We start from the raw sequence: 15481 nt of genomic DNA on the forward strand, positions 1-15481 counted from the left end.
ATTTTTTAATTTTTTTAATATATCTAGGATATTAAGATCTTTTTACCTATTAAGTAAAATATTTTGATCATTTTACTTCTTGTGGTCAATTTTTGCGATCAAAATGTCTATGAGAATTGCCCTTTCTTCTGTCATCTCTTTCTTATTTTCTCTTTCTTTATTTTTACCAGAGATTCTCACAGCGCATAGCGCGGTTTATTTATTTTAAAATTTTATCATTTTATGTATATATGAGTTATTACATTTTATATTATATTATATTTTGTCGTACAAAAAAAAAGAAATTATATTATATTTTAAATTTTTTTTATAATTAATTTGAAAATTTGGTGTTATTTTTGCCGGTAGTTTATATCATCTTAACTGAAAAGATCTAAACTATCTCATAGATAAATAAATTAGAAGAAAACAATTCTCAGACTCAAATGATGCACTTACACTTGTGTTATAGATTAAGTTTTTAATGTGAAATCAATTTTTTTTATGTCGGTATAAATAGTTTAATTTGTTTGTTTTAAATTATCTAATTTCATTATGTTATATTTGTTTATCATCCGATTATTTTATATTATGTTTTTGTTAGACTATGTAGGTGTATATATTTTAAGTTTATCATTTTTTTATATTGAAATATTTGATTTTAGTTATTTTTTGTCAAATATTTTTTAATCGATAATCTATTTTAACTATTATATTTTTGGCTTTGTGTTTATGTGATTAATGAAAACATAACCGTATTAATTTTTATGCGGTCTGCCATTTTGTCGATCATTTTATAAATTAAAAAATAGAAGCGAAAGTAATATGTTTCATTAGTGTTTTATATTTGATTTATTTGGAAATCTCTGTATTTCCTCCTCATGTGGTTCTATATATATAAATTGTAAATGTTTTAACTATACTAATTTGTATAAATTTTATTTAATATGTTCTATATATGTTGACTTTATGATCGTGCAAGTCGGTTGGTTTAGATATTCGAATGAATACAATATTCTTAGATTTTACTTGATATCATGAATAAAAAAAATTTCTTTTATAGTGATGATATTAGATTTGTGTGATCGTGCAGATGAATCATTTTTTTTTTTGCGGTAAGATCTTTCTTACATTTCTTTAAGTGTTCACCCTTTTTTTTTGGAGTTTTCATTTGTTGATGTTCTTTCGATAATCGTTGCACTATAACATTGGTCTTAGGTAACTGAAAATCAGATAGATTTATAAATATATAAGAGTCAGAAACTTATGGACATAGATGATATTATATAAGTGGTGTCCATTACGTACTTTATTATAATACCAAAATAGCAGTGTAACATAAGTTAAATGCTAAGCATTAGACATACTAATTTATTTTGCTATTACTTTGTTAGGACCCGTCCATTATCATTTAACATAATAATTCCCTATTATCATGAACATTAGTACATTACTTTGTTCATGTCCATATTTGGATTCATTCAACGTATTCCTCATTAATTAATTTGACAATGAATGTTTTTCCATTCAGAATATCCAACTCTCCGTCTCCTAGATTACCAAAAAAAAGAACTCTCCGTCTCCCATATTAGACAATGAAAACCGTAAATTTACCTCAAATTCTATAAATTAGAGATGGTTGAGAGTAGGATTAATCTAAACAGATTCTCTCAGTTTATCTTCTATCTCAAACCAAACACCCGTCCATTATCATTAACATAATAATTTTCCATTATTAACAAAAATCTGATAAATTTCAGGAAAATAAACTAACATATTTGTTTCTCTATTCTTTCAGCAATAAGTGGCTGCTAAGAGTGTGAAAAGAAAACATGAATTTCAGTCATATTTTTTTTACTGATTTGTGTTCAAAATTTTTTTCCAATGACTTTCATTATTACTTTTAGTGACAATGAGTAAATGAGAATTTAACCTCTTCTGCAAGTAACCTACCATACCAGAAAATAATTTTTATGCAATCAAGAAAATCTGCAGACTGATGTTCAAAAAAACAAAAACAAAATCTGCAGAAATATCTTATGTCTCAGTGGCACATTCTTTTCTATCATTTAAGTATGGAAAATTATCAATCAAAGTTGAGACTTCTCGGTTTTAAAAAAGTGGAGACTCTTCACAATGTGGTCAACCCAAGTTTTAAACAAAGAGCGTGTGGTTATTCTCTCTCTTTTGCTCACTGGATCACCTGCAAAACAAGGTAAATAGGCATGTTATAAAAATAGAATAGAACATTTTCTTAACAATCTCAAGCTTCATTTCGTTTGGCTCTAAATCTTCTCTTACAACTGTTGTTGTTTCTCTGTTGCTGGACATCTCCATAACCCATCTAAACAATGCTTTTCAAATCATTTACTAGGATCCGTGTGTTTAAAAATCAAAACAGAAAGCACAAAAAGATTTGAGCACGTATGTATGATATTAACTACTAATTACCTTGGGTTAAAAAAATCCATCACTCTACGGAAATTGTGTGTCTGAGACTCTAGGCTTGGCAAAAGAATATTATCATGACAGAAGTCTCTACTCTGAGCAAGCTATTGCGTAAAGAGACTGCATAACACGAATGAGAAGCTAAAGGGCTTGCCATTGATGTTTTCTAACCCGAGAAACCAATGTTAAGTCGCCATCTATGGCAAGTGAAACCCTAAGATGGAACTTAAAACTGCATAGGGAAACACACACACACACATACATTAGTATCTGTAAAGAGAAAGAAGATAAAAGGCAAATGATGATGCTTTCTAACCTGTGAGGCCATTGCTTTAAGTCCTCTTCTGATGATTTGAGAAGAAGATCAACAAATGATTTTCCAAAGGACTCGTTTGAGGCAAGGGGAGGTGGGTTCTCATCGATGAGCCAGATTTTGTTCCTTGCAAACCCATGTTGATCCAGTGATCCACAATCTCCAAACTTCAAACACACACACACACACACACAAACAACTCAATTACAATGTTCAAATCAAACAATGGGAAATCTGAGGATAAAGTTACTTGAAGATAACAAATCTGTATCCCTCTACGCATTGATTTTGGGTTTTTGAAGATAACCTACACAATTTCACATTTTGTTAAAAATCAGATCTTTATTATTCTTCCTTCTTGATGGGGTTATGGTCTATACAATTAACATACCTTGTTGCTAGTGAAAAGAAGCTCCTAGCCCTGGTAATTCCTCCACGAAATCACTTGTCCTCCATGTAAGCTAATCTGCAAAATAAAAACCCACAACACATTAACGAAAGGCTCTAATCTGAGAGAGAGAGGTAAGAAGAAGAAGAAAGTTGAAACCTTTGCAGAAGCGCTGTGAGGGTTTCAGAGAAGGACTTGGTCAATGCCATTCCAATCTTTGGTAATCTCACTATTGGCTTTATCATCTCCACTTTGGTGAGAACATTGTTGCTACAGATGTTTGGTTTCGTTTTAACCACTATAAAAGGATTGAAGAACAGAACTTAATGATCTAGACTGGTTGTGATAATACAGAGAAGAAACGGAGATTGCAGGGAATGGAAACGCCAGACTCTACGTCGAAGAAGATTAGGTTTGGAGAGGTAGGCTTCACACGGGTCATGATTAACTACTTTTAAATCAAACGAAAGCCCATTTTCTCTTCGGTCTACAAAAACGGTAGTGACATGGCAGTCAAAAACATTTTTATTGGTTGATTTTGAGAAATTGTACTCCCTATACACAACATATACCCTATTTGCACTCTATACCCTATTTCCCCCAATTTTTTTCCCCCCATCATCACCATTTTCCTCAACTCTATGGTATCTCACTTCTTTTTGGATATTGAGCTAATTTACTCTTGAATTTTTAATCTGACGTGGATGTCTTTAGAGGGCTTGATATCTTACTTTTAGTATTGTAAGATATTTGTAATTTTTTCCTTATTTTTTGTAGTTACTCTTGCATCCAAAATAATTAATTTAATGAAAAGGAAAGTGTCCCTCTGAAAAAGAAAACCGTGAAGAGTAAAGGAGGCGACGCATCGCACACCTTCATTCTCTCTTTCTCCGCCATGACCAGCTCTTCCGCTCCCTCACGCAAGGTCTCTATCTCGCATGTCTTCGATATCTTCACGGATTTGTTATTCTCTCTTGTATAGAACTTTTGATGACATCTGAAATCGGAGTGGTTGTTGCAATTATGCGTAGGCCTTAAGCAAGATCGCGTGCAATAGGTTGCAGAAAGAGCTTACCGAGTGGCAATTAAATCCTCCCACTGGATTTAGGCACAAAGTTACCGACAATCTTCAAAAGTAAGAATAAAATGAACCCTTGATCTCTCTCTCTGTTTGAACACTTGATCGATTTGTTTTCTGTTGGTGTGATCTTGAAAGATGGATAATCGATGTGACCGGAGCTCCGGGGACGCTCTACGCGAACGAGACTTACCAGCTTCAGGTTGAATTTCCCGTTAATTACCCTATGGAAGCGCCCCAGGCATGTCATCTCGATCCTCTAGGTTTTCTTGTTTTATTTCTGTTTGACATTTGTAATAGCGAATCTGATCGGAACTACTTCCTTTTCTTACATGTTTATGTGTCTTTCTCTTCGATTCTCTTTGGTTGGCTACACTTTGTTACTCAACCTAATTGAATTTATAGTATTTATTTTATTTTGGGTTTAGGTGTCTGTTTGATGGAGTTAGTGTGATTAATTTCATCTGCTGTTGGTTGAGCAGGTTATTTTTGTTCCTCCGGCACCGTCACACCCACATATTTACAGCAACGGACATATTTGTTTGGGTATTTGCTCCATCTCTTTAGCTTATTGTTTTATTTTGTTTTAATTCGCATCTCAAGGGTTAGTTTATCTTGCTTGTGTTACACCAACTTGCATACCTTCTTATTGCTGTTAATGTGCAGTGATGCTATGAATACCTTGTCGAGTTAGTTTTATGATGATATGTAATGAAGAGTTTACCAAGTTTGAAGATAGCTTTGGTGATCACTGATCACCCGAGGTTGGACCAATTGTATGGTTCTGTGATTTAGAAATGTTTCTATTGGATAACGACTCTGTCTGTTGCTCAAAGTTAGGGATATAATTCCTGTTTATGCTTTTGCAAAATCATAATCTTTTTCAAATATCATAGCTTATGCCTCTGAGCTGGTAACACGCAGAGCTCTTGTTAGACTCATGATTTTGTACTTGCTATGGAGTTTGAGTTCATGTATCTCTCCGCTTTGCATCTTAGTTCAGATTTGCTTATCCCTGAGCATGTAAACTGATGATAGTGATTCCTTTGGAGAATTAGTATAAATATCTGTGGGTTGTTTTTGGCAGATATTCTATATGACTCGTGGTCACCTGCAATGACTGTGAGTTCCGTCTGCATCAGCATTCTCTCCATGCTATCAAGTTCACCTGCAAAGGTTCCTGCTTCCTTTTTTATTTCCTAATGTACATAAACTGTGAAGTATGAGCTCAGTCGCAAACGTATATGTTATTGCAGGAACGCCCCGCAGATAATGATCGTTACGTGAAGAATTGTAAGAACGGGAGGTCTCCTAAGGAGACGAGGTGGTGGTTCCATGACGACAAGGCTTGATGCAACGACCAAGAGAAGCCCTTTATTGTAATATGAAGATGACAATGCTCACACATTTGAATGTTTTTTACTTATTGTCTCCATCTTTTTCACTTTTACCTATGGAATGTCATGCTCACACTTCCCAATAACTCAAAGAGGAGAAAAACATTGCCGGAATCTGAAATCCCATATACACTTTTTGATTTTATATTTGTTTGGTATGGAAAGACCTACATAATAGCTGACCTGATCCATAACCATTTAGAAAAGACTCAGCTCGTTAGCTCGTGGACTACCGATCGGCTCGACTCAAAATTGTTTTTAGTCGACGGAACGAGCGACTGCAAGCAGTCGACTTGACGGCTTGACACAATGGCCCGATAGCTCGGCCCAACGAGCAGAAAACCCATTGAGTGGAGGCAAATTAGATTATTGACTGGTCGTCTATATAAGGAGAGCAAGAGGCAGCGAAAAGGGGATCCACAAATCGACCACGCACACTTACTTTCGGCTACAACTAGGGTTTCATTTCTCTCTCTCGTCGACTTGTACTTCCTGGCGGACTACCTTTCGCCGGTTTGCTTTCTACCGCTTATTTTCTTATTTGTAAACAGACTGAACGTATTCTTATCTAATAAACGTATTTGTCTCGACCCACCTACGAGTTCTCGTTTTCTTTTAAAAGTGGGTAAAATTCATGGTCTATCAATATTCCTATCGAATATTCGGTCGACGATTCAACAAGTGTATCGATCGATATTCTTATAGAAACATCGATCGACACTGGTCAATAGATAAACCTAGAAAGGAGAGTCTAATGGTTTGTTATGAAGTGTGGAGATTTACAATATCATGCATACAATTTATTAGGCATCTGTAGGATTATAATCCTTATTACCTGAATAAAAACCCTAAATCTAACTACTATCATCTAAGTACCAAAACTCCTAATCAATCAATTGAGCAACCACCTTGCTCACAAACCTATAATTTACATTTAATCATGATCAACCTAGCTTAATCAACTTAATTAGATTTATTAGGTTCTCTAGCTCTCTGAGAATTCGATCCCTAAGTACTACAATTGAACCTCTTATTTGAGAGAGTAATTCACTCTTTAGGTTAATATGAGTGAGATCATGAAGCTCCTTTCACTCGCTGTCTCAAATGTGGTTTGGTAATGTAGGCTAACACCTCCGTAAAAGGCGTTAATAAGTTGTGGTTCTGAATAACTATGGTGGGGGCATTCAAGTTGATAACTCTTGAATCTTCCCCAGGCATTTTTAAATGATTCCCGTGGATCTTGGTGAAATGTGGAGATCTTCTTCCTCACATCCCAATAACGTGTCTAATCGAAAAAGTGATTAATGAAAACACTCCTAATTTCCTTCCAGCAGGTTAAAGATCCTGCTGGTAATTGATCTAGCCATTTTCTGGCGTCTCCTTCTAAGGAAAATGAGAAGAGTTTACAGCGGTTGTATTCGTCCATCATGATTTCTTCTAGATTTTTGATGTGATCGTGTGGATGTTCTGAGATGGTTCCACGGAAAGAGTTCTGACGTACCAAGATTAGGTATTTGAGGTTAAGCCCGGATTTCTTGGTATCGTCTTTTGGTAGCATAATGGCTGACCTATTAGAACAGGTCCTGCTAGGATTTAAGTAGTCTTGCAAAGGCAATTTTGTTTCTTCATCTTTATTTAAGATTAAATTAATTTTAACAGGGATTGCAGTTCTCTGTTCATTTATGATTTGGTTAATTGCGTTGCTTAGTTGACCTTTAGATTCTGCTAGGACTACTTCCTCATTAGTATGAATTGTAAGATCATTAGTATGAATTGTAAGAGAAAACTTACCTGCTTCTGGTGGGGTACCGTCGATTTGTAGTGAAGCATAGGTCAATTTTTCCGTCGACCCGTCGCTCAATGTTATTGTTAATTCGTCGATCGATGTTCAGCCAAAATCCATGTCCTCCATCTTAAGTACCTGTGATGTGGTCATCAGATCAGCAACTGAACCGGAGGTCAACCCAAAGCCCTACTCAACCAGCCAAGGCGCAAACCAGGACATACGTGCACTAAAAATCCCATATCTTACAAACCAGGAGGGTTTAAATCACGAGGCTAATTTTTATGGCTTCTAAACTCAAGAAAGAGTCCAGGCCAATTAGAATTGGGTCAAAATATTCACGGAGCAAGAAGTTATGAATTTTACAACTCAGAGGTTTCTCAGCCCGTCCATCTGCGAATATCCGACTTTAGAAGGAGATTTAAGCTCAAGTAAGGAGAGGCCTGAAGCAAAGACCATCATAGGAGTCAAGAGGAGTTTATCCGATTTCCAGAAAGCCCAAGATCAGGAGAAATGGCCACGGAATTATGAAGTTATGATCCAATCTCCAAAACCGGTCAAACCAGTTCTACACTTGCCTCAATTGGAAGCTAACCGGTTCAATCAGCTTCAAACCAGACATTGGCGACCAGGATATCATTTCAACCAATCAGGAGATATTCTAGGAGTCCAGGAGGAGTTCTGAAAGTTCATACCATGCACCAGCAACAATTGGATCAGGAGGATCCTCATTTACTTCAACTTGCCTTATTTGGAGTCTCAAGCATTAAAACTCCAACAGCTCTTTTTCCTTCAGATTAGGCACGACCTCAGCACATTCCAAACCATCAAGAAGGTTCCCAGGAAGCTTAGCTATCCCCTCAAACCGTCCAGATACAAGGAGAACACCATCTACATTCATTTGGCCAAGATTCTCACCATAAAGCCTCCAACGGCTAGTTTTCATGGAGCCATCAATTCCTTTGCTTCCAAGTTTATTATTTCGATTTTATTTCTTTCTTTATGTCATTTTATGACTGTTAGAGAGTCCCAGTAGTCGAGCCTATAAAGCTCAATTAGTTTGTCTTTGTAAATCACCCTTGAACTTTTATGAATGAAAATACAGTTTTTCTAGTTTTGTCAAAACTATTGTTCTAAGTCTTTTGAGTGTGTGAGAAACAGCTCCAGAGCAACCAGGCTTATCAAAGATCTCTTCCATAGATCTTTTTGGTGTCTATCAATCCATTTCGTCCATCCCAACCACTGGCCAAGCTTGAGAGAGTTACACAACCAGCAAGCAAAGCTCCATCTCATTCCACTTCAACCATCCTTTGATCAAGCTGAGAGTGTTACACAACCAGCAGCTTGATTCCATCCTATCCTTTGTTTATTTATCTTGTTTCATTACCATTATCATCATCATCTCATTTGTTTTCATATTTGTTTCTGTTTGCATCATAAAAACTCTAAACTCATAAAAATCGGTTCTCTTTATTTTCAGGTTTAAACCTTGGTTCCACCATTCAACCAATTCGTGGGTTACCCCCTCTGTGCCTACAACAACCTGGGTCAGTAGGGAAAGAGGGAAAACTTTAGCAAATACAGTAACAAAATCTAGACTATATTCTCAACTTAATCTAAAGGTAATAAGAAAGAGTCTCCGACAACGGCGCCAAATTTGATATCACTCAAATTACCCTAAGGAGTGAATTTCTTTTTCAAATAAGAGGTTCAGATGTAGTACTTAGGGATCGAATCCACAGAGACTCTAGGATTACACAAGAGATTTATGGTCTTCAAAATAAAGCTAGATTAATAGGTTTTAATCAGTAAATGAAGTGGCGAACAAGGTAGTTGTTCAATTGGTGTTATTTGAGGTTGTTAATAGTTGGAAAAATAGATAGATTCATGTATTATCTCTGGTATGATAAGTAAGCAACTTAGTTGGGTTATTAGGAGTTTATAGATATTTATTGTTCTCGAACTCAAACTTAAGTAAAATCAATTGGATTATCTATATCTAGATCTCAGATTTCAACTTTCGTATATAAATCACGAGAAAATGTCGATCGATGATTGTCACCTCATCCATCTGCTCCTTCCCAAGGATGGCTGCAGATTTCCTTCTATATAAATCAGTGTTCTTGGTACAATTGTTGGATGCCAAGTTCTCAATAAGTCTCACAGCCTCTTATGGATTCGTAGGTTGAAATTCCCTTCGCGGGAAGCATCAACAGCCATCTGATACTGCACTGCGATGCCTCTGAAGAAAGTACTGAGCATATGTACTTCATTGACTAGGTAAGACTTGAATTTGATCTAAGAGCTTCTGAATGACTATGTAGGCTCTTGAGTGAATGTAGCAATCTTGCTCCTCAAGTCTTCAGCACGTGCCTCATCAAAGATGTCGCCCCAGGATGTAAGAGATCCTGGTGGTAACTGCTTAAGCCAATACCAAGCCTCTCCAGTAAGTGAGTATTTGAAGAGCTTGCAGAATAGGTAGTCCTCAGGGACTCCATTGACTTTGATAGCAGATATAAGTTCCTAGAACCTCTCCAGATGGTCCACAGGATGCTCGTGAAATAACCCACAGTAGGGTGTCTGTCCCACGAGTGTGTAGTACTGCGGCTTCAACTCAAAATCGCCTATCTGGATAGCTGGAGGGCGAATAGCTGATCTGTTGGCATAGAACTGATCCAGACGGTTGTAATCAGCCAACGTTCTGGGTCGAGCAGCCTCATCTACAGGTTGATCAGTTCCTGTAGAATCAGTATCGGGCTCAAGGATTGCAGTCCCCTAAGCATTTATCTTCTGACCTGCTGCATTATGCAGATGACCCTCTTGGTCATGCAGGTCTCCATTCTCATCTAGCACAAGAACCAAATAAGCAACCATGTATCGAAAATCAGTATCGATCGATGTTCGGGATGAAGTATCGATTGATGTCAAATGGAAGATATCAGTTGACGAAAGAGTAGTTTCGGTCGACGGTGGTGAGTGAGTGTCGGTCGGTAGAATCGGTGTCTGGATCAACGGTGGTTGGCGAGTGTTGATCGACGAACTAGCGTTTATTTTAATTGATGAGGAGCGTCTTTCTTTATGGATTGAACGTTCCAAGCTTGCAGGATCTGATGAGAATAGCAGTTGAGTTTCCGTATTTGCTTCTTGTACTGCTAGGCATGCACCTGAAAAGACAAGAAAAAAAATTATGGCAGAAAGTGGTGTAAAGAACTAATCAGACTAAATCTATAGGCGATCAAAGCTCCCCGGCAGCGGTGCCAAATTGGATCTCACTCAAATTACCCTAAGGAGTGAATTAATCTATCAAATAAGAGGTTTTATCGTAGTACTTAGAAATCAATCCACAAGGAGCTAGGGAATCTAATAAATCTAATCAGAGTGATTATGCTAGGTTGATTATATTTAAATGTAAAAAAGCATGTTGTGAGCAAGGTAGTTGCTACGTTGATTTGATTGGGTTTTTAGATGAAATAGCTAGACTCAGGGTTTATATTCAAGTAATCAGGATTATAATCCTATAGATACTTAATAGTTGTATGCATGATATTATAGAGTTCAAGCTCTTAATAACAAACTGATCGGCGTTCGCTTTCTAGGTTTGTCTATTGACCAGATGAAGTGTCGATCGATGATTTTAGAGGAATATCGATTGACACACCTTTCGCACCGTCGATCAATTATTCTATAGGAATATCGATCAACGAGCGTTAGTCAAGCTTTACGCACGGGTTGAATAATCCTCACTAGGCTTCCTAGATCAGCTTTCACCTTACTCTAGCAATGATAGCTCAGTTAGGACGGATTCAGGGTGAGATGCAAGTGATAACTTGAGTCTACAACTCCTAGGTCAAGTTCTAGCAAGCTAAACTAGAAACAAGCATTAATGACAATCCTAATGATGAATATCACAACTAGCAATCTATAGTTCGGGCTAATCCATCATAACCTATTTATACCCTAAATCTAACAATAGAACTACTCAGACATAGCTAAGAAATTCATAACAAAAATGATAAGGTAAGAAAACTGCATAGATAAATAGATAGATAATAATTGAGTTTCAACCACAAATCTCTTTGGATCTTCTCTCCAACTCTACTAAAATCCTAGAAAACCTTTGCTGTGAAAAAAAGAAAAAAAGAAAGCACCCTTTGCCTCTAACATGTTGGCAAGCTATAAATATTAGGTTAAAACACGTCAGGGGTAATCTTGTAAATTGGTGAAGTCTTAGGCTCTAAGTCGGTTTGGACAAAAACGGTTCTTTGCCTCTAACATGTTGGCAAGCTTCTGCGCACTTCGCTGTTGATCGATGTCACAGGGTGTGCATCGATCGATTATTTCTTCTAAATGTCGACCGCAAGTCTTGCTCGACGGTCAGCTCGGATGCTTTCTACAATTATCTCCAAAATGCTCCAAAATGATCAATTTCTTCCAAAACACTCTTGGACCTATAAATAAACTAAATAGACTCTAGAATATATTAACTAGTTATTAAAACACTTATAAACCATGGCTAAAAGTGGGTAAAATCAATGGCCTATCGTTATCTAATGTCTAGATCTAAGATCTCAGCTGTCGCTTGTTGATCTCTAGAAAGTACCGATTGACGATTCTATATGAATGTCGATCGATACACCTTTTTGCCCGTCGATCTCTATATCTAAAATCAACCTTCTAGCACGCTTTGCAAACAGGTTAGATAAGTTCTCTAATCTCCTAGACCAACTTCAGTGTGTATCTAGCTAATTAGATCATACTAGCTTAGTTTCAGGCAATTAACCAACATTCCGCTTGCGCCAATTAAACCTCAGATCTAAGTTTAGGATTAATCCTAGACTTAGCATTAAGAGCAACTAGATGATGAACTATTTAAAACATCCTAACAACAGTTCATATTAACAATACATTGATCACCCTTTGAAGAATTATAATCTAACAATAAGACTACTCAGACATATTGATAAGAAACATGGTCATGATGGTCTGAATAATACTTAAATGAAATGAGTATGAAAAGTAAACAAGACAGAGTAAAGAAACAAGGGAGTTCAAGATCTTCTCTGTAATGAAGTTCAGATCTCTCTCTCCTATTCTAAGCTCTCTAAGGTATCAAGTGTGCCTCCTCTTCAAGTGTGTGACAATGGTGGAAGAATTTTCAAGAAGGTCTGTCTCTCAAATGATACAAAACCCTAATAAATAGTCTAAAATACGGCAAGAGACTTAAGATGTAATAACTTGGAGTTTTGGGTAAAACTTGTGATTTCCTTAAATGTTGATTCTCGCGGATGGTTCGCCTTCGATCGACATCGATAGTGATCCGTCGATGCTGGAAGCGATTTGTTGATCGATGTTTATCTTCAATAATTGATCCGCTTTAGTTATTTCAGCATAACTCTCAAAAAGGTTCCAAAATACCCCAGAATCATCATTTTTCTCAAATGAGTACCTAAACCTGTAAAAGCTCTGAAAAGACTCCAAATGCATATAAAAGACTCAAAAACACACACACACACACACATATATATATATATATCATGTTCTAAAGTAGGTAAAATCTATGATATATCATATACTTCAAGTGACGTATACTAGCTCTATTTTTTAAGTTGACGTCATTTGAAGTCTATTCTATTAGATATTTTTTTAATCTCAAAATATATACATTAAAACATGAAAATAAACTTAAATATAAAAGCTTTAAAATATAATTTATGATACAAAATATTAATAAATTAAAAACATAGTGTTTGAATATGTAACTTTATTTAAATATTAATAAAACTAGATTCTTTAACCGCGCTACGCGCGGTTTATATTTTGTATTGTTTTTTGCATTTATTTTTAAAAATTCGTTTACTTTATGTAATTTTATTTATTGAACTCAATTATTTTGTCCTACAATTTTACGTGTTACTTGTAATTTTAAAATTTATAACTTTGCATATTTATCTATTCCTTTAAAATAGTGGTCTGTTATTTGGATCATTGTGATCTGAAAATTTTTCTATTATTTGAACATATTATTCAATATACTACGTGGGCATTTACACGCGAATGATATGGTATAATTTGGTAAAAATTGTCATTTTGTATGTATATTTTTGCATTCTAGATTGTATTTAGTGTAAATTTAGAATATATTCTTGTCTGACACATTTAAACCAAATGTTTTTTACTATGCTTTGCATATATTTTGTAGTACAGAGTTTTCTATTTTTATTTTTTATTTTTGAAAAAGGCTTAAGTTTTTATTTTTAGTTTCTCAAATGTATCATGGATTTATGTGTTGTAAAATAGGTTTCCATCATACGAGACCAAAAAAGAATAACATGATTAACACAATAAAGATGAGAATGTAGTGTATGGTTATTTTATTTCCTTTTGTAAACTAAATATTACATCTAAAATTTAGCAGGATTCCAAATTATAAGAAGTGATACCTTTGGCTAAGATTCAGCGAAAGAGTTATAAAGAGAGAAACAACGGAAGTTGAAACGTCATCGTCTCTCATCTTGCAAGGATCAACGAAGGGAACTAAGTTTTAAAAATGGAGTTTCTTAAATGTAGGATAAAGGCAATTTCAGAGACTTCAATAAGAACAATGAAAATGAAATGTTTTATTGGATTCAATAAATAGTGACATGGCGAAAAATCATATTTCATTGGCTAATTTAATTTGCTGAGGTGGATAGGTTCAATGAAGCTTATATTCCCCTTTTAATAGTGTAAATTTAGAATATATTCTTGTCTGATACATTTAAACCAAATGTTTTTACTATGTTCTGCATATATTTTGTAGTACAGAGTTTTCTATTTTTATTTTTTTATTTTGAAAAAAGCTTAAGCTTTTATTTTTAGTTTCTCAAATATATCATGGATTATGTGTTGTAAAATAGGTTTCCATCATATGAAACCAAAAAAGAATAACATGATTAACACAATAAAGATGAGAATGTAGTGTATGGTTATTTTATTTCGTTTTGTAAACTAAATATTACTTCTAAAATTTAGCAGGATTCCAAATTATAGTGATACCTTTGGCTAAAATTCGGCAAAATAGCTATAAAGAGAAAACAACGGAAGTTGAAACGTCATCGTCTCTCATCTTGCAAGGATCAACGAAGGGAATTAAGTTTAAAAAAAAAAGGTTCTTAAATGCAGGATAACGGCAATTTCAGAGAGTTCAATAAGAACAATGAAAATGAAGTGTTTTATTGGATTCAATAAATAGTGACATGGCAAAAAAATCATATTTCATTAGATGATTTAATTGGCTGAGGTGGATAGGCTCAGATATTTCCCTTTTAATAGAGTAAGATACACACATTTAATATATATAGATGTAAATATTATATTTTTGGGAGGAGCAGATAAAAATCATGGAATAAAATACATGAAAATTAAGATAAAATTATTTAAAAAAATATAGAACAAAAAGATTTAAAGTTATATTTTTGTAAACTTCCAATGAAGTCTGCTTAAAATTACATGTCTACTCTATCAGCTAATTATTAGATCTGAAAGATCTGTACATTTAGAAATGTGAAAATTATTTTTAAATCTGAAAAAATTCAAAAATAAAATTTATAAGATAAAATAGTACCAAAGTAAATACATAGAGTTTGAATGTATAACTTTATTTGAATATAAGCAAAAAAATACATATTTAAAATCTATAGATCTATAACTTACATTTTTAGAGGGGAAGATGAAAACCATGAATGATATTACCTACAAAAATAAGAAAATATTGTGAGAAAGACATGAGAAAATATTAACAATGAAAGACTTTTAGAGATAAGGGAGAGTTTTAAAGATAAGTGATAGAGTTTTAGAAACTTTTGCAACCATTTTAAAGAGAGATTGTGTAAATTTTATTTATCTAAGGAGAAAACAAATTGTAACTAGGTTAAAATTTACGACACTTTAAACTTCTTTTGAAACTCTGTATATACTTTTTTGGAAGTCTAGTATGATAAAGTAATTATTGTTGTGTATTCTTTATTATTTTAATAATTTAATATATTATCTTAAACTGTTGAATATTATAATTTAAATTTATTCATACAAAAAATAAATTAATCAAAATTATTTT

General features: G+C 34.5%; 1 protein-coding gene and 1 pseudogene across 1 annotated transcript; one reads left to right on the plus strand and one right to left on the minus strand.

The window, feature by feature from the left end:
- Window positions 1-1934: 1934 nt before the first annotated feature.
- Window positions 1935-3570, minus strand: LOC125597267 (annotated as a pseudogene).
- A 341-nt stretch (window positions 3571-3911) lies between these two features.
- LOC106453810 (ubiquitin-conjugating enzyme 15-like) lies at window positions 3912-5748 on the plus strand. Its single transcript, XM_013896019.3, has 6 exons — window positions 3912-4053; window positions 4160-4263; window positions 4345-4447; window positions 4689-4752; window positions 5294-5382; window positions 5463-5748. Exons 1-6 carry the CDS (start codon window positions 4024-4026, stop codon window positions 5556-5558), a joined length of 486 nt encoding a protein of 161 aa, XP_013751473.1. The 5' UTR covers window positions 3912-4023; the 3' UTR covers window positions 5559-5748.
- The last annotated feature ends 9733 nt before the right edge of the window (window positions 5749-15481 follow it).

The sequence above is a fragment of the Brassica napus genome, unplaced genomic scaffold, assembly GCF_020379485.1.
Source record: "Brassica napus cultivar Da-Ae unplaced genomic scaffold, Da-Ae ScsIHWf_1413;HRSCAF=1996, whole genome shotgun sequence".
NCBI lineage: Eukaryota > Viridiplantae > Streptophyta > Magnoliopsida > Brassicales > Brassicaceae > Brassica > Brassica napus.